The 20,535-nt window shown below is 37.4% G+C and overlaps 1 protein-coding gene across 1 annotated transcript in view; it reads right to left on the reverse strand.

The window, feature by feature from the left end:
• The window catches only part of SVEP1 (sushi, von Willebrand factor type A, EGF and pentraxin domain containing 1), a gene marked incomplete at its 5' end in the record, with an annotated part of 145,705 nt that overhangs the window by 39,835 nt on the left and 85,335 nt on the right, over window positions 1-20,535 (reverse strand). The window contains 12 exons of the mRNA XM_025041263.1: window positions 6,007-6,174; window positions 7,282-7,473; window positions 8,109-8,193; window positions 8,419-8,595; window positions 9,439-9,558; window positions 9,981-10,154; window positions 11,174-11,344; window positions 12,111-12,234; window positions 13,178-13,302; window positions 16,213-16,388; window positions 18,229-18,430; window positions 19,271-19,428. Of these exons, the coding sequence (XP_024897031.1) occupies window positions 6,007-6,174; window positions 7,282-7,473; window positions 8,109-8,193; window positions 8,419-8,595; window positions 9,439-9,558; window positions 9,981-10,154; window positions 11,174-11,344; window positions 12,111-12,234; window positions 13,178-13,302; window positions 16,213-16,388; window positions 18,229-18,430; window positions 19,271-19,428 (1,872 nt within the window). The remainder of the gene's footprint in view (window positions 1-6,006; window positions 6,175-7,281; window positions 7,474-8,108; window positions 8,194-8,418; window positions 8,596-9,438; window positions 9,559-9,980; window positions 10,155-11,173; window positions 11,345-12,110; window positions 12,235-13,177; window positions 13,303-16,212; window positions 16,389-18,228; window positions 18,431-19,270; window positions 19,429-20,535) is intronic.

A 20,535-nucleotide genomic window follows, 5' to 3' on the forward strand; every position in this document is an offset into this window, starting at 1 on the left:
TTGTTTAAGAAATACCATCCTGAATTCTCTGTCATTGAAGGGGTATATTCCTATGTCTTTAAGCTTGTTTTCTGGATATTTTTCTCTTTCTTTCCAGAAAATAAGCTTAAAGACATAGAAATATGTCACCTAGGTTGTTCATGATTTTTAAATGGACTATTATCTGGGCATGTGTATAATGGAAGTGTATTCTGCTTTTTTTCCCCCAGAAAAATTTATTATATAAAGGTCTCTCTTTAGCCTGTTGCTAAGAAGGCGTTTTTCTTTTGGTTTCCCATAGGTGACATCTAAGCCTCTTGGATCTCTGCTTTATATAAAGCTTTAACAATGCCTTTTTTTAAAAAAATCAATCACACTTGCTACCCTCAGTCTCAGTCCTTATCAGTGTTTGCGATAGTTTTGGTAGCGTTTGCTCTGATTTCCTTGGGGCTCTGCCATGTTCAGTTTTGGAGGATATGGGGAGAGGGGCCCTCTAGGTTGGGGGACTGCCACTAAGCCTTGCATTTTGCAACTGCATCTTATTTACATATCCCTTGCTCGGACTTCTTTGTGTGTAGGTTGTGTGTTTTTTTGTTGAGTTTTAGATGTTCAGCTTGTTGCTGTTTCAAGAGGAAAGATCTGGGGACATCTCTCACTCTGCTGTGTTTCTGACGTCACTAAGCTCAGTTCTTTGTTTGAGAATCTGAATCTAATAAATTCTTAGATGGCTTCTGTCTTAGAGGATCCAGGAACACATAGAAAGACTACATGCTAAAAATTTTGATAATAATAGTAAAATACTAATAATTTATTATTTAAAAAATCCATTATCTCAAGTCTGAGTGCCCAGATTATACTGTTCCTATTTAGTATGTGCTCTGGGTAAAAGTTCCATTTGTAGAGGCTCCTGATGTTTTCTAGCACAATTTACATCCTTTGCACACTTTGAACCAAGCATCATTATTTTCATGGATCCCTTAATGTTGCTAGTATATTTCACTGGCGGACGTTCATAGAAATCACCTGAGACATTGCTGATTTATTAGGATCCATTGTACCATTTATAAAATGCTTCCTTAATTACATAGGACCAGCTCCTTTGTGGCAGAAGCATCTGTCTCCAAAACTTTCCTTATTCCTCAAAGCTCTTGAGGACATAAGAACTGTGTTTTGTAATTTGGCAGTACTTTGTTAGATTTTGGATTCCCAATCATCTGAAAAATCACCAACTAGTGGAAAATCACAACAAAGCTCTAATGTAATGGAAAATTATAAGTAAATATATATATTTGAATAAATGTAAAGGATGTTTTAGATACTACCCATAATTTTAGTCTCTATACTATTTCTTTCTCTGACCTAAGATCTTAACTTTTCTTTATGACTCTCGGTCAACATTTAGTCCTTCATTAAATAACTTAAGGGTCATACTACGCTAGTCACTTCCTTAGTACACAGATGCATTGCCAGTACATTTATTTGTTTACATGTTTGTGTCTGTTCCCCCTCCTCTCTACTACCTGATGCACTGTAGGCCCCTTCATATATAAAGTGGTTGCTAAAAGGAGAAACGATGGATTCTTTCTGAAGAATGAAAGGGAACAAAAGCACTCACAGATTTAATGGCTTTTGAGAATTGTGTAATTTTGATAGATTGTGATGGCTGATACGTGAAGATGTGGCAGGCACAGATTAACTGGAAGTGGTTTTTGACAGTTCCTTTGACAAGAATCTCATATGATTCATCAGACAAAATGTCACTAGAACAGAAGATATTTAAGTAGTTATTAACCATATGTCCCAAAAGTATTGGTTAATAGAAATAAACTAGGTGGGAGTTTCAGATTTTGTAAATGCCACAAAACCCCGTCCTTAGCCCAGATATCCATCAGTTTGTAAGCAACACATAACTATAGAATGGGAAATAGGGTTTTTATAGGCCAGTTCAGTGTTTCTAATTCTCCAAGGCAGTATTTAATAGAGATAAAATACATGGTTCTACACGTAGATTATAAAGAAAAATTGCACAAGTGGAAAACCTGGCTTAATGGCAATCAATGTGAAAGATTTGGAGTTTCACTGAACGTAAGATGAATGAGTCAATGGTGACATCCTTAAAAGGGTTACTGCGTTTCTAGAAACTCACTTATCTAGAAAGAAATGAAACAAATATTTATCTTTTAAATACCACGTGTCAGTCCCTAGATTTCATCTCTGTTGTAGTTATATTCTAATTTGCATCTCTCAGGGAGCATTCAGCCTGTGAATGAATGCCCTCCTTGCCTTTGGATTGGATAGGGAAGAGACGAGAGGATAGGAAATATGGCCTTGGAGTTGAAACAGAGTAGTAGCTGAGTCTTTGGTGTAAATCTTTGTTCTAGAAGGATATTCATTAAAATAATAATCACCGCCTAGATAAAAACCGCCTAGAGGCTACTGATGTGACAAGTGAAATTTATGTCTTTGCCAGTGCTCTGGGTGGAAAAGCAGAGTCTCTGATAAGATATCAGTCCCTAGGCCGTACCTCATGTGGAATGAAGGTAGAATTTATACCACTCACTTTGTGTGGAAAGCCTTCAAACCAATAAATAAATGTAAAATTAGGTTCTTGGCTGGTGATACTCCTGGAGCTCTTGGTAGAGGAAAATAATCCACACACTCAGACCACAAGAAACTGTCATAAATAAAACAAGCCCTGTATACTATTTTAACATAATCTGAAATTATAAAACATACATAACCATATTTTCTACCATGAATGGATCAGCAGACAGACCAAACAGCAAGATTAGGGAACCAATAAATTGAGATAATACAAAATGGTCTAAAGTCTAAAAAGCAATGTAAAACAAATGTTGAAGTAATTAAGGTTAAAAAAAACTCAAAACTTTATTTTTTAAAAAGGAGACCAGGTAAAATAAATAGAAATTCTAAAAAAAATTAAATTAATAGAAACATCCAAAAGCAGATTATAGGTAGTAGAAAGAAAAATTAGAGAACTGGAAGATATATATGAGGAAATTAACCAAATGCAGTATAAAAAGATGGAGAATGTTACATATTAATAAACACAGAAAATAGAAAGAAAAGGTCCAATATGTATCTAATAAGAATTACAGAAAGAGAGAAAAGAGAAAGTGAAGAAGAGGAAATATCTGATGTGAAAATGGATGAGAATATTTTAATATTGGTGTAAGATGTCAATTCTCAGATGTAAGTACAATGAATCCTGAACAAAATGAAAAATGATAAATACACCATTAGTTATATCATAGAGAAACATCAAAGCAACAAAGACAAATTTAAAAAAAAATAACTAAAAGGAAAAGACATTACCTATAGGGGAACAACAATTCAACAAGAGCCTCTCAATCTCAGAACTATTAATATTTTGGACCAGACAATTCTTGACTGCAAAGGGGCTCTCCTTATTCATTGCAAGATATTTGGCAGTATACCTGGACTCTAGCCACTTGATGCCAGTAGCAATCGAGTGTGACAACCAAAAATGTCTCCAGACATTGTCAAATGTCTCTGGAGGGTAATACTGCTACTGGTAGAGAACCACTAAATTAGACTGATGATAGAATTCTCAATAGTGACATTAGAAATCATAAGGCTATGCAACAATACCTTCAAAATATTTATGGAAAAAAATACAGACTTGTGTATCCAGCTAAACTATAATTTAAGAGCAAGGGTAAAATACTATTATTTTCAGACAAAGATTGTATAGAATTCACTGACTCTTGTTGAAAGAAAGAGGTAAAGAATATACTTCAAAATTAGAAACATTTAGTCCAAAAGGAAGGAGTGGGATACAAAAAATTGGTGATGAAGAGATTAATAAACATGTGAGTAAATCTAAGAAAGCATTGACTATATTAAAAATGACTAATTGTGAAAGTTGTAAAATAAGAGGAAAGTAATAATTTTTTTTTTTGGAAAAATATAGGTGATTTGTGACTGTGTGTACTTTTTATTAATTTCATTAACTATTTAAGATCATTTTCCTTATATTATTAAAATGTCATTGCTTTATATGATGATGATACAGAAAGCAAAAATATATTTACATAGTATTTCATGTGTATATAAAGCACTTTTATAAAAATGGCCTCATACCCTTTAACAGGTATGTGATTTAGATGGGCAGATTTGGTTTCCATCTTTTCAGTGAGAAAAAAGTTCCCAGAGAGTGTCTACTGGCCTAGACCAGAAGGAATATATAAGATAATGTGACTCAATACCTTTATGTTTAACTATAAAGTGGAAATAATATTTATTCTGCCAAACCCCCATGACTGCAGATCATTGCAGAAGGGAAAACATGAGATAATTCACATGATAGTCCTTTGGAAGATGTAAAACCCTCTATAAATGTACATGTTTGTTATAGTTTTCATTATTGTATTTAAAGCTTCTTTTAATAAATCCCTTCTGTATAATATATAGACAATGCTTTAGGCAGACGCAGAACTTTTATGTGTAAGTGAATAATCTGTGATGAAAATAAATACATGGTTTGTGAAGAAGAAAAATCTAAATTTTATATACAGCATGATTTTTGATACTAAAAATTACATGTAAAGACAAAATTCTGGGAAGAAATATATAAAATATCAGCAACGTTTATTTTTGGGTAATTTAAAAAAAATAAACTTTTTTTCCTAGTTTTATATGGTGATAATGCCTCACTTTTTAAATAAGAAAAAAACAGAAGTTGTCAATATCAAGTTATTATTTGGGACATTTAAGATTTCACAAAAATGATTAATCTTAAATAGTTTTATGCAGTTTATTAGGAAGCAGTTTTTAAATGAGTCCACCTACAAGGAGAGAGATGGAAGCATCAAAAGCTAACTCCTGCACTGATAGTTTAATATTAACGTTTTTTTTTTCACTTCAGAAAGTGTTCAAGATTTGAGATCTCTGTCAGCTATTTATGTAAGTGCTTGAGTCTAAAGAGCTTTTTGCCACAAAATGTTGTCGCCACCTGCTGGCAGTCTTGTATTAGAGTGACAGTCTTCTGTCTAGGGGAAATGAATGAACTTCGACTTCTACGATAGTACAAAAAATTGTATCCTCTCGTTTGTGCTCCAATAATGGCAAATTTTGTTGAGTTTATTTTTTTTTCTGGCTAGGCCAAACATTATGTCATTTTATTCCTCGCAATATCTATAAGAAGTATGAATCTTTAATGAACTAATTTTATGCAGGAGGACAATTCAAGCTCAGAAAGGTTATACAATTTTCCCAAGGCCACACAGGTAGTGAATAATCAAGCTCAGATACAAATCCAGAAAATGGCAACCCTTCTGCGTTGCCGCTTTCAACTGTGTGAAAAACCACCGTGGTGAGTCTGGATTGCTAAAGCACTATTAATGAAAATATTTACTGAGGAAGCGAGGGGGAAAAATAAGCAATGAAATGCTTAAAAGATTGCCTGGAATTCAATTATCCCTCAATTCATTATTGCCTGTCTGATAGCCTAAGCAGATCACCACCACCCCAGAGCAAACTCTCCTTTCTTTATACCTCACAGGGTTCTTGTGAGGATCAAAGGTAACAATGAGTGTGAAAGCGCTTTGTAATCTGCTTCTTGGTTTTTTAAATTTTGAATTAAATGAGATCATTAAAAATGTGAAAAACTGATAATCTGTTTTTCTTGCAGACATGTCATCTTTCTGTTGTGGCTTAAATTTTTGCCCTTGAGTTTGCAGAGGATAAATACTCAAATACCTATTTAAATGTGCTCTTGCATCTTTAATTAAAGTATAAAGGTATTTTCCATTGCATTGCCCAATGTCGGTTGCTCAAGGCCTAATTTGATAAATTACTCTAATTCCAGGAAAACATTGTTCCCAGGAGAATATGCTCCCTTTCCGCTGTCAGTAAATAAGAGCGTAAAGCTGTCTTTGGCTTTAGCTGTTGGGAAATTTAATTCAGTGTTTGATGGAGCCCAGCTCCACAGTCATGGAGCGTCCATTCCCAAGGCAGCTCCCAATGCTCCTTTTCCTTACTCACCCTTCTTTGCAAGTGTAAGTGACAGTGTTCCCAAAAGTGAAGTTACTTCCGTTGATGACAGCATCTTTGATGGCAGGCGGCTCTCCACACGAGACAAGATGACAGGTAGGGGGTGCTCTGTCCCAGCTGCCTGATGCTGAGCATTCGATGACGGAAGGGCCCCGTAAGCTAAAGGAAAGAATGATACCATCTCTTTCATTGGCTATTTATTTACTTCTGTGGAGATGAAATAGGAAGGACTTAGAAAAGACTAGGGGACACCTGAGGAATATGAATACATGAATATAAACTTTCTTCATATTTTACTGCCTTATACAAAAGCAAGGGAAACCCGAGTAGGTCCTTACTTTGATCCTTTAAAACAATGAAGAGCTAAAACAAGATAACAACTTGGTGCAAAATAAACTGTGCTCATTGGTAGCATTGTAGGGCACTCCTGACCTTGTGAAGAGGTTACTTAAATGAGAAGGGGTTAACAGGCCGGCTAGAATCCAGTGGTAAAGGAGACAGACGTCCAGGATAACTGAGACAGTCAGGGTAACTGAGAACAAAGGGCGCTGTCATTGCCAGGAGCCTGGGATCTGAACTGTGTTGCCCATGACTCTGATCTCTGGTCGTCCTTTGATTTCTCAAAGCTCGCATCCTGTGGCATGGCTTATCCACCTTCGCTTGCCAACCTGATTCTGATTGACTGTATTAATCACTCCTCTTTCTGTTCACTTAATCTGTTTCCATTCAGATTTGTTGGTCAAGTTTCTGATCACAGCCTTGTGAACACACATACGCATACACACACACCCATTAGTCAAATTAACCTCTTACGCCTTACTCCTTATATTGTCCCTTCTGTTCGAACACACATACACATACACACACACCCATTAGTCAAATTAACCTCTTACAGTATTAGGGACCCAGGCCCTTACCTTGACATGCTTTATATAACATCCCATGTGATGCTAAGTGTAAGCTTGGTAAGTCATTTACCAAAAAATACAGGCATTGTCTTATGCTTCGCGATAACTTTTTGCTTTCATGTTTAATGTCCAAATGTTTATAGCAATTGAACTAGAGCTCCTAAAGTCAAAGTCAGATGGAATATTTCCTGGGCATTTACTCTGAGCGAGGCCTCAGGAAGCATACAAATTTGAGAACACCTTTTCCATTTAGAAACTTGTATGGAAAGTCAACCAGCCATATGCAAATGAAACCTAACGAGTAAATAATGACTAACAAGGAACTGCAGGAATCTTGGCTGGTGTCTACAGACTTTACCTGTATCCACTCTCACAGGAATATGATGCAGTAGAAAGGTAGGTAAGCCCACTCAAAATATATTTCCCATGATTTATGTTGTTGGGGCTAGAACACTTGACCAGGTCACACACAGGAGGAGAATGACTCCAAGAACCGCTAGCAAGACAGGATGATTCTTTATCACCCTCCAGAGTATATCCTTTATTACACCTAAAGAAGAGAAACAAAAGTTACAGAATATAATTTGCTTTATTTTGCCTAATTTTATCTATGCCCAAAACTCTAAAAATATTGAGAATTTACTCATATTAGAAGATATTTTTTTCCTACTGAAATAATGCATTGAAATTATTTTTTTTCAAGGTTCAATAGTGTAAATCCTCCCTACAGGGATCTTACTGGGTGACAAGTTGGACAGATTTAAGGATCTGGTTTGCCTCCAGTTTGTGTTATGGATTAGTAGCTACGATCAGAAAATTCTTAGTTTGAGAGTGGTCTGGTCTAGTATAAGTCCCTGAAATATTGGGTTTGGAGCCAAAGCTCCAGGTTATAACCAAGAATATTCATTAGTTTGCAGGGCCTTCTTACATGGCATCCATTCTTAGAACACCTCAAGGAAGTGCTGGTGGCCACAATAGGTTACTCATCAGGGGATTTAAGGATTCCAGCTATAACTACTATTAAATTATTGGATTCGATTTCTTCATATTACATATCATTCAATTAATTCCATATTATTTCAAAGGCGTGCTCTGAGATTATTCTTCTCCCTGTCTTCTGGTCTTCTGTCACTGCCAGTATGTCATCAATAACCTCTATATATAGTTTTAATCTTGGACACTTACTTATATATTACTTTACTGCCATAGGTGAATGCTGATCCATCAATGCCACCATTTTCCGGAACAGCTGGTGCACTGCAGGAAACAGCTTAGAGAAGGAGAAATAAAAAGCATTGCTTTTCTTAGCTAGTGTGTGCAAAAATCTTTAAAAGTTCAAGGGCAGCTCTAGGTTTTCTTGTCATGTTTAAAGATGAGCCTACTAGTTGGGTTTTAAACACAAAGAATATTGATACAACGTAACACTTGACATTTCTACACCTTAAATTTCTAAGGTTTCCAAACACTACAAACATGAAGAATTTACTAAGCATACCTTCACAATATGGTATCAGATGACTCCATTCTCCAGACTCCAAACACGTGATTTCGGTTACACCCATCAGCTGGTGTCCTTCCTCACATGAAAATGTGACTTGGGCACCCACTGTATAAATCTCACCGAAAGAGTGGCCATTTTCTGGGTTTCCTGGAGACTTACATTTTATAGGTTCTTGAAAGAGAGAAAGCTTTTGTGAGACATTAGAAGTTTCCAGGCGTACTTTTCAAATAAACCACAGACCATAAGCCCCTACTATATGCAAATTTAGGGTCAGTCACCACTTCCAGGAAGGTAAATAAGTTAAAGGGAAATTTGGGACTAGCTTTGAATAATAGGAGTGAATATAATACTTGAATTCTCGAAAGGAGAAGATATATTGATACAATCACTTTAAAGCAGATTTTGGCTTTAAAAGCCAAGGACTTTAAATAAAACCCTCTCTAAAAGCAAATGCAATTATAAGACTTGATTTTTGAGAGTTCCTCTTTGCTTTCTTTATTGTTTTCTAGTAGTTGCTTTCTCACAATAAATGAAGAAAGACACTGATGAGTTGAGAGATGGGCCAGTATTATAGACGTTATAAAAAACTACAGAGATGTGGTAAGGCAAGATGTCCATTTTTTTCAATGGTGTAATTCTGTGTGACTGAGGCAGAGGAAGGATACTGATGGTAAAGATGTGATGAGGCCTCTTTGCTCTGATTGAAGCAGTGGAAGCCATTGCTTACATTTCTAAATTCACTCTTATTATTCTTCTACTCTGTAGGCATTTTGTCAACATTCTGGTGATATAGTTGCCCCTCAGTTTCATTTTTTCAGAAATGGAAGTTGAGAGAGGCACAATGCTAATTTAAAGCACCTTTAGTTGTTACTTATGTGTCTTTTTAAAGATGGTTTATCTTCTCATTCTCCCCTTTGAAGTTGAAAATATTGTCTTTTTAAAAAATAACACATTTAAATATGTACTTGGCTAAAAAATTGAATTAGACTTCCCAATTATACATATACTAGTTACCTGCACAGTTTTTACCATCTCCTGTGTAGGGTGGGATACATCTACAAATGTAGGATCCATTTGTGTTTAGGCAGGAAGCATGTTCACTGCAGTCTGACCCAACCGCACACTCATCAACATCTAAAATGAAGACCGATCGCCAATAGTAAAGTTGATTTTCCTTATGCACCAAACATTTGTTTATACTTTTAAATCATTACAAATCACTTAATGTATAAAGCTACATATATTTTTACATTTAAATATAATAGTCATAATTACATTGCAAATATTCAAGAAAAGCTATTATTTCTCTAGTTAATAGGTAGGTAAGTAGAAGAACCGAAAAAGATAAAGATACTCTTAATAGGGAGCCTGGTGAAAATTTAAAACATTTTTGGCCCCTCTATGGACAGCTGCTCTGCCACTATGGTTTGCCCAGAGCTTACTGGGATGAGATGGAGTTAACAAAGAATGTCATGAGAGAGCCTGAGGAATTTGGGATGACTGTTTCCCATAGAGTTTAAGTAATCCAACACAATAATTGCCAAGATTTATCTCACCAAGGCATGATGGTGAAATGCCATTCCAGCTCCCATTATCCGTACAGAACATCCTTGAATCACCCAACAAATAGTAGCCATTGTTGCACTGGTAGGTCACTGTGCTGCCAGCATAGAAGTCCTCAGCTGAATAAAAGCCATTTTCCAAAGGGGGTGGCACCCCACAGCTAATGCCTATAATGTGATCGGGAAGAACATAACTACATTAGGAGCAAAATGCTCAAAGGGCATTTTATTTATATTAACCTAGTAGTCGAGTTAAGCACGAATTTTTCATTGCGTACAAACATTAGACTGAGAGTGCTCCGGAGGTGGTAGCAGGCTGTAGCCATACCTGTGTCCTCGGCATCTAGCATTTTGCTGGCTTATAGTGGGCATGCGATTCTTTCATTTAGAGAATATTTATGGAGGTCGTGCTACCTGCTAGACACTGTCCTAAATGCTCAGGTTATAGTAATGAGCCAAACATATAAAATCTCCCCCTTATAGAGGTTACGATGTAGTGAGAGTAGAGAGACAAGAAATAGATAAATATACGAAATGTCAGGTGGGAATAGATGCTATGGAAAAACTTCCCCGATCACCCAATCTACAACAGCGATCTTGCTTTTACACAAACTCCTCACTTCGCTTTTCTCCACCCTGCTTTATTTTTCTTCACAGCCCTTAATTTTGGCCCTTGTTGTTCTTATTTACCACAAATAAGTAATATTAAATTTACATGTTATTTTCTGCTTCTCCTGCTACGACATAAACTCCATAAGAGAGAGACTTTTAATCCAACTGCGCGTCTCCAGAATTCAGATCAGTGTCTAGCACCTATGAGGTACTTTAAAAGTTCTTGAATAAATGAATGAATGAATACACCCAACTCAAGAGATCTCTTCCTGTTTTCCAACCCAGCAATGAACCATCTCCCCTTGCATTCAGCCTTCATGGCTGTCTTTCCCCGCATCCAGTTCCTTGTACCATTTGGGGTGCATTCACAGGAGGTGTTCTCTTTGGATCTTCATCTCCCACCACCCTGTGGTGCCCAGTACACATGGTACACTGCACAAAGGAAGTATTCAGTGAATACTTGCTATGTTTGTCACTGTGATGTGTCTAGCTTTTATCAAGCTTTCCTGAAAAGTGTTTTTATAACTAAGTATTTTTCAAGAGCTATTGAAATGCCTCCAACAAAGGCAGCTCACGTTCACAGTGAGGGAGGGGTTGTGTCCACTGTCCTTGATTCAGACAGTACTGCACAGGGTTCCCGACCATCTGGAAGCCTGGATCACAGAACAGACTGATTTTGGAGCCTGGCTTTAAGTCTGCTGATGCAGTTCGCAGATGAGGTACTGATCCTTCCAAAGGTGGGCAATCTGAGGGCAAAGAACACAGGTACAGAGCTTGTCAGCAACAGACTGGAGCATCACCAGATCAAGGACTTCAAAGGGTATGTTGTACCAGCATCTGAAAGTCATTCGGCTGATATTAAAATCACTGGCAAGCAAAATTACTAGAAAAAAAACAGTTTGAGCCAACAAATGACTTTTCCTCTTTCAGCAGAAGTTTGCTGAATATGAATATTTTCTAAAGGACAAAGAGCATTTTAGGAATTTAATGAAATGTTCTTATAAGTTATCAAGAACCATGAACTCTAAGACATCGTCAGAGATTTGTTTAAATACAGAACTTTATGAGACAATTTTGATCACTCAGAGTGTGACTATTCAGTGTGCGGGTTGTAATATCCATTGCTTTTCTCCCTGTGCCATCTATGGCAGTTAGGAAGCATAGGAAGCACGGAGCAGAGCGGGGACCCATCTAGAACAGGAGGACGGAACTTCAGAGGGCATTTAAAAGATTAACCATATCCTTCCTCTCACCTATTTGCCTTATCTTATTTTACCTTTGTCCAATTTTATTCCACAGTTAATTTGTACCTTGTTATCCAGAATGTATTTAAATATTAAAGAGGTAATAAATCCTTTGGATGAAGGTAGGGTAAAAATGAATTACTAGTTAAACAACAGAGTGCCAGGCACACATTGACCAATAGAGAATGTCGAACTGTATCCTTTTGAAAGGAGAAAACCCAAGGGTAGCCAAGAGACAGCAGAGTCGATGGAAGAAGGAAACTCTCACCAGAACAGAATATGCTCTTGGAATCAACCTTCACTTTCCCCACAATTCCCAACAGGAAATCAGGCCAGGCTAACACGTTTCCTTTACTGAGGTCCTCTGGGCACGAGGTAGCCAACGATTTCACCTGAAAGTTTAAAAACACATCTTTAGATAAACGTTAGTTATTTCATTGAGATAGAGTTGTTATATCTTAATTTAGTCCTATTAAAAACATTTGCAGATTTTGAAGGGTGAGGGTAGAGGGAAGCAGGCTTTTGTACGATACGATTTATGGGCAACAGGACAGTTCGCTTTCCTCTCTCCTCCACCCCCATCATCCCCTTCCTCAAATATTTCATGGTTACTGGAAATTTTATGCACAAAATTGTCTAAATCTTTGCAGTTTGTTAAGGTGTTGTGGAGGTTCCCTCTCTCCATTCTCCTGTATTCTATCTCTGATCTAAAATTGAGGACATGAAGGCTTAGACAAGTTCTGTACAGTAATAATAAGAGCAAACATTTATTAAACCTTTACTCTGTGCCAAACAATACCACAATGGTACATGCAGGATTATGTTCAATCCTACGCAAGCTCCACTATGCAGTTCTGTTTGTTTATCTTTCATAGATAAGAAAACTGAAGCTTTGAGAGGGGGAGTAACATGTTCAAAATTATTGCTGTGAGTTCGTGGTAAAACTGGGATTTGAAGCCAGGCCAGAAATGCAGACTTTAACCACTAGCTCATCTATTACTCTCTCTGTGTGTGATCTTGTGCCAGCCCTAAATTTCTGCATCTTTAGTAACAGGGGTTTGAAGTATTATTCTCTATGATTCTTTCCAGCTCTGAAATTACATGATTTTATAAAATAATCATGTCCGATAAAATATTAAAACATCACCAAGAAACCGAAAAGGAGATTTATTGAAAGCTACTGCAGATAACCTCTGCCTGGCTTAGTCCACGACCATAGCATCGAATGAAAATCCAGAGGTTGCAATAAGATATGGCATCATTAGGCTGTTCACATTTTTACTAGGTTTGTACCTTTGCATCTCATTACTGTCATACACTGAAAATGGAATTGACCTGCTGTGGAGACAGGACATAGTCCCAGAGGTTGAGCTGGCTTATGGAGCCCACAAAAGACTCAGCTGGGCTGAATCCCTCTCCTTTTTTGTCTTGTTCTTGCCCAAGAACTAATGTGCCACCACCTAAAGAGAGAAGGAGAGAAAAAAGGAGAAAAACTGGCCCAATTATTTATTATTCCTAAAATGCCAACTTAATGAAAACACGGCCAATATAAATGTAACAGGGAAAATTACTGAGAAGCTAAATTATTTATATCTACTGCATGCTTTATCGATAAGGACAAATGCAACATTTTATATAGCACCTTAAAAATAGTTGGAGGGAATTTAGAGTATTAGATCAGATTTATAAATTTTAACATAATCTGTATGTATACATATATACATGCATATAATATTCAGTCAACAAAGTAGGTAGGTCCTATTTTGCCTTCATTCTTCTAAGAAATGACCCTCCATGACAGACTACCAGTTGCTGCTCTTTATCTTCTTGTTCTTAAGCCTACGATACTTAAATCTCTATCACCAATTCCAAGGAAGCTTCTAAAGTTGCCAATAGCCACCTAATTGCCACATCTAATGGAAACTCTTCAATATCCACCTCTGGCGACTTCTCTGTATCATCTGTTTCTACTGACCATTTCACGCTATTAAACTGTCCTTCCTGGTGTACTGGATTGTCTTTGTCTGTTCCTCTAGAGTGACCCTCCACCTACTTCCACTCTGTTTGGTGCTCCCAATGGTTGACACCTATGAACTGACTGAATCACTTGGTTTTCATGTCCCTCTGGCGTCTGTTTGTGTCTGGCCAACGGAAGGACCGGCATTGGTAAGAAAGTGGGATGACAGGAGTTTAGTTTCCTGCATACTTTCCTCCCAGGCAACAGATGGCAGTGGCCGTTTTCTTCTAACATCATTGCTCCCGCTGGGAGATTTCTCTCCATCACTTCAGGTTTGCCTAAATTCTGGCACAACTCCTACTCCTTGTCACTTCATGTCACTCCCACCTCTCGTGATTTTCCATTGCTGCCACTTTTGAAAATAGTCCCCTCATTAACCTCTTCAGTTACCCTCCCGGTGTGTGCTCCATTGCCTGCCAGGAGCCTGATTGATTCCACTCAGCTTCCATGACAGCGTCCTCTGCTGGTTCTCCTAGAACCTTTCTGCTCATTCTCAGTCTCCTTTCTCAGCCTGCCTCTTAGATGCTGATGTGCCCAGGATTCCAGCTGGCCTCCTCTCTTCTTCCTTTAACTACTCTCCCTCTCTGCTCTCACTCACCTGCCAATCAACATCTGTTGATCCCTCTTTCATGATTTCCCAACCTACATCTTTTTCTTATAAAGTTAATAATTAAAAATTAATAAATGTAAAAATATTGAAAAAAATAAGTATAAAGAATCATTCCTACCCAGAACTAATGATTTAACAGTTGTATTTCCCTCTAGGTTATATTTTTATTACTTTTTTTAGTGTGCGATATTTTAAAACACACAACTGAGGATCATACTATAGATGATGTTTAAATCTTGCTTTTCTTCTTGAACATGTTCTCATCTCATGAGTTTTAATAGCCATTTTATTTTATCATATGAATATACAATCCATAATTTGCTTAATTAATTTAACAATCAATTCTTATTGGATAAACTGAGACAAATATACTGATACATAAATATTTGATCCCTGTTAGTTGAAATGTTGGTTGCATGCAGAACGTTTCTCTGAGGCTTTTGATAAAAGTTTCTAAGTTGCTGCCCAGAAAGGTTGTATCAATTTTCACACTTGCCAGAACTCTGTTGTAAGAGTGTCCACCACAGTCTGAATCCTTGCCAATCACACCTTACCACTAAAAACAACTTTGTCAATTTGACATAAAATCATCCTAGCCTATGTTTTTAGCTGCATATATGCCTATGAGCAGAATTCAAACTCATTATCTCTAAAGTAAAACCCAGAACATCTCCCCACCCCCAACCCCTGCTCTGACAACTGTGCTTTCCCTAGAATTCCTATCTTAGTTTATAGACTCTCCAATAAAGCTGGTCATCCAGATGGAAGGAGTCCTTCACTAAGCTCTGTCCACTGAGCCTTGCAATATTTATGGACTCCAATTCATTCTTACGGCTGTAGTCAGACAACCGTCTCTTTGGGTGGCTACTATGACAGTTTCCTTGTTTTTTCTTTTCCTATTCCTTTAACCTACTTTTCACTCTTCTATCAGAGTTTAATTTTTTAAAGATAGAAATGCTTTTTAAAACCATAAATGATATATGTTCATTATGAAAATCTCAGAAAACAACAAAGAAAATAATAGTCACCTGCCATCCCACCACCCAGAGATGAAATTGCTGAAAACAAGAACACTCTAAATTAAAGACCAAAAGAAGCCTCCTCTCCACTTCACCTGATAATGCCACTTTCTGTTGTAACACTTGTTTCCATATTCACTACAAGAATATATGACATATGCCATAGAAGGATCTAGATAGAGCAAGCTTATTGCCATGCATAATGCTGATAACCCTGAATTACTTAATACTTTGGCATTCCTTCAAACTAAAACTATGAATATTTTTCTAAAAGAATTTTCAGAAGGGAGTTTGAGTTCTATTGGAAAAAGAGCATAAAAGACAGATAGCTACTAGGAGTACTCTAGCTTGCATAATGGTTATACTTGTATATTATGTACACTGATCACGAAACAAAACAAAATAAAACCAACAAATAAAAAACACCAGCAATTAATCTCCTTGGAAAATAGTTGAGTAACCACCTATTGTTAGTTCAGCACATTTCTTGGTAGTCTTAATAAAGCTCCAAAAGGCATTTTTTACACAGAGAGTCGCACAGCTCACCTAAGAATAGCTTTTAATATTAACAGTCTGGATAATCAGGGGGTAGTAAATAAAAGAGATAACTATTGATCTTTGTCTAAAACCAAAGACAACAAAGCTAGCAAATGTGATGTTCATCTAATCACCATCACTTCTAGCATCTAACAGAATTATACTCCTTTTGCTAAGTAGGACATACCAGGTATGGCTGCACCAACAGAGAGGCCTACACCACCATCGGACAATTTCCCATCAATATAGACTTTCCAGGCTCCATCAACACTCGTCCAAGTGACTGCAATATGATGCCAACTGCCGTCATTCACGGAGGGACAGTCTGTTATTCTTTCTTTGCCATTCACATAAAGAACCCAGCTGTGGAAAGATTCCAGGGGACAGAGTCATCAGTCATATGCTGTAATCCCATCTGTGAGCATGTTACTTTTTTTTTCTTTTCCTCCTTTTTTTTTTTTTTTGTGGGTAAAGCACTTCGTATAAAACCATTACTTCCTTTTCTCTAGTTGGTCATATTTCACAGAAACAGATTTGATTTACTAATTATGCTTTATTGTAGCTCATGGAAAATTTGTTTGTGTTTTTTAGACATTGAGGAGTAGGAAAAGTCTTAGGATGAGCTGAGAGAAGTTGGTCCAATTTGAGACCATTTACCAACTGTCTATTCTGGAGAGAGTGAGTCAAGAATGAAAGGAATGAGAGTTGTGCAAATATCAGACTGGTTGCCTTCCTCTAGAATGAACGATCCTAAAACCAGGAAGAAACTTTAGAGAGTAAGTTCTGCCTCTCTGTTGCCAAGGCAGTTACATGGGAGACAAAGTATGTGAATCCAAAGAAAAGAATAAATGGAACGAAACAAGGATGACCAACCACTAGAAGGTTCCAACAATCACGTCACTTAGGCGAATGTCAAAGATGATAAGCAGTTAAAAAGAAAATATCTTCAAAAGCAAATGGAGAAAAAAGATTAGGGAAAATTGATAAGGACAACAAGAATTCACTGACTACTTCTCCTCAGGCCCTATTCAAAGATCTTTATGATGAAATAACATTTTTATAATGTTCATTGTTTCCCCTCTGTGTTTTTCCCATTTTCTTTCTCCTATTCAAGCAGATGACAGATTCTCTCAATTTATTTGCTTCAGGGGAGGGTCTTTTTTTGTTTTTGCCAATTTTTTGGATTTTGTTTCTGAAAGTTCAAGTCCACTAGGAAGAATAGGATTTGAAAATGGAAAGCTTTCCACCAGAATATGAAAGTCCCATGTATTAAGGAAAAGCCTCAGTGGATCTTTGAGGCTTGCAACCTGTTCAGTAGCAATTAGCTACAAATTTGGGTGTACCTGAGAGGAAAAGGTCATGTGGTAAACCATAGAATATAACTAAGTTAAAGATTAAACCTCAGCCTTGCTAAGGATTCCACATGTGGCAAAGAGCAGTGGTTCTGAAGGAACCACAGACTGAGGCAATAGACAGCTCAGTGATAAGCAATGTGGACAGATGACCAATGATGGATTTTGTGATCTTTAGCAAAACCCTGTGGGTTTTAGATAATCTATAAGACTCTAAGATAGGAAAAGCACTCCATAGTGAAAGAAAGCAGAGAAACAACTAAGGTGAGTGTCCTGACAGCCCAGAGGGAGGTGGTCCTACAACTGGAATTGATCCAGAAGGAAAAACAGAAATGTCATCTTGCACATCTGAGTTTCTAGACTGACTCATATTCAACACATGTGTCTCCCATGGATCGACAGTGTCACTGACATCCCTTGACCCTTGGAGGCCCTAATATGTAAAAGAAGGAACTAGCCTCAAGAGTCAGAGTTTGAGACTTGGCTCTGCCACTCCCACGGTATGACATTTAGGGCAAATCATTTAGTTTCTCTGAAACTTTGTTTTACTAAATGTAAAATGGGCATGAGTTTCTCAGATCATTGTGAGGATCAAATGAAGTATTTAGCAAATATCGGTATTTAACAGAATACCAAGAAAATAGTAAATAGCAAAATACAATACATGTTTAAGGTGTTTTCACTAAACTTTGTCTTCTCACAGAACCTGCCCAAATATGCTCTATTTGATTATTGTCACCCTGCTGTCCTGCTGGAGTATCTGACGCCCCCACTCCCCCGTCCCCAGTGTCAGTTCTAACTTGGTGCTGGGATAAGGTCCAAAGCACAGATACCCTGGCATTTCTGCTTACCCATTATAGTCAGTCAGGAGGAAGGTATTGTCACTGCCATTCTCGAGTGCATAGGAGATCGGAGTTCCATAGTTATTGTTGTCAGAGGACATCATCCAGAATGTGCATGTGACAGCGTGGAGAGATGGGAGCATGCCGTCGAGTAGGACGTAACCGTAGGTAGCAGAAATTTCAAAATCCAGGTTAAAACCCATGGACTGTTCTGCAACAAATAAGGAGAGTGTGTAGATCATGGTACTTGCGAGGCCCATCTCAGTTGTCTAAGGTAAGCATCAGGTACGCAGCACTATTGACAAGGAAGCCATTTCAGGAGATATGATGATCTGAGAAGCAGTTTCAAAATTGAACATACATAATTTACGAAATATAGAACACTTTCTTTTAAAATAGTGAGTAGCTGAGATAGGGAAAGTACTCAGTAGTGAAAGGAAGCAGAGAAATGGGGAGTAGTGGGAAGCAGGGTGGGATTAGGGAGTTATTAAAGGTGAGAGACACTGAGGCATCTCTGATGCTACTGAGAATGACTCAGTAGAGTGGAGTAATTGACACAGGAGAGAAAGAGGGGTGAGTGTAAGGACACCATTCCGTCCCTACTCAGGGGTCTGGCTCCTCCCTCTTTCATGATCAATTCAGCTCTGCCCCAATCCTGCATACTTTACTCAATAAAGCAAAAGCCCTACCGTTAGAAGACTCCAGTGCCCTGAGAAAGCAGTTTTTGCATTGATTCTCAAACATGCCCATGGCCTCCGACCTCTGCAATCAAGTGGCTTATCAAAGTGTCCCTCCTAAACATGTAATCTGTGACATGTTTGGCTGAATTCAATTTTCTCCATTTCCCTTTACATCTCTAAGTTTCAATTTCCTCATCTGTGCTATTGGGGATACAATTACCTAGTTTAATGGATGGCTCTGAGGATGAAATAAGTACAAAATGCTTAGCTTGGTTTTCGGTACATAGGTAATGCTCGGTGCGGGTAAAAATAGACACTTATTATATCACTATATTTAGTATCATTATTAATAACATTGAGATCATATATACCTGTTTCACACCTGCTGCCTGAAAATCCTGGCCGACATTTACAAATGTATGAGTTTAATTGATCCACACAGGTGGCCTGATTTCTACATGGGTTAGACTGACACTCGTTGATGTTCAATTCACAGTGTGGCCCTGTGAAGCCTGCTACACATTGGCACCTGAGAGAAAACAAATGTCACAATTAGAAGGGCTGCAGGATGTCTCCCATTTATGATGACTCGTCTCAAAGTACTTTGAAAATCGCAATGCTTAAACACATCTTCCATATCGAAACATAGCTTTAACTGTTAGTTATTTTTTCTAGTTCATCTAATTAAACCTATTTAAGACAACGTATATTTGAAATGTTGTAGCAGCAAAAATAGAGTAGAACGCAGTTCTGGTCAAGGTGAAGTATTATTCCAACACTGGGAATTTCTCTCCCCATAGAAGTGCTAGGGAAAAAATATAAAAAGTTCATATGCTGTTCTCAAGGCTCAACATATACTAATCAATCATTATAACAGTGAGGTAATATTAATACGCTCATTTTACAGATGAGTAAACTGTGGCTCAAAGAGGCTAATCTGCCCAAGTCCTCTTGTTACTAAGTAGTGGAGGAGGATTTTAAATCCAACCTAGTGCCTTGTTCTTAATCAGTATGCCATACAATCTCTGTTATATAGAACAAACCATTTAAATCCAACAGAATGGAAAGTATATCTGATAATGTCGAATACTGACAAGGGTGTTGTGAAATGGGAAAACTCATATAGTGAGTAGAACACAATTTGGGAATGTCAAGGGGATTTGAGGGTTTGTATTCTTAGAGCCCTGTCTATTCATCTCTAGTTATGTACTCTAAGAGATTATTGCATAGGTGCACAAAGACACTTGCAACACATGTTCATAGCTGCACAATTTTAAATCTTCATGGAGAGGCAAATGGAAAAATAAACCATGGTATAATCATGCAATGGACTACTAATCAGCATCTGAAGTGAGTAAACTACAGCCAAATGTATCAACTTTGATAATACATAACGTTGAATGAAAAAAAAAATCACAATAGGATATACATAATATGATGCCACTTACATAATATGTAAAACAATACTATGCACGGTTTATGGAGTCATATATAGTAAAATATAAAGTCTGAATGAGAAAAATATACACCAACTTTAGGACAGTGGTTACTATTGAAGAAGAAGAGGAGTTTGTGTGTGTGTGTGTGTGTGTGTGTGTGTATGTGTGTGTCTGCATGAGTGTGTGTATTGGGATAC

Source organism: Pteropus alecto, unplaced genomic scaffold (genome assembly GCF_000325575.1).
Source record: "Pteropus alecto unplaced genomic scaffold, ASM32557v1 scaffold111, whole genome shotgun sequence".
In the NCBI taxonomy this organism is placed as follows: domain Eukaryota; kingdom Metazoa; phylum Chordata; class Mammalia; order Chiroptera; family Pteropodidae; genus Pteropus; species Pteropus alecto.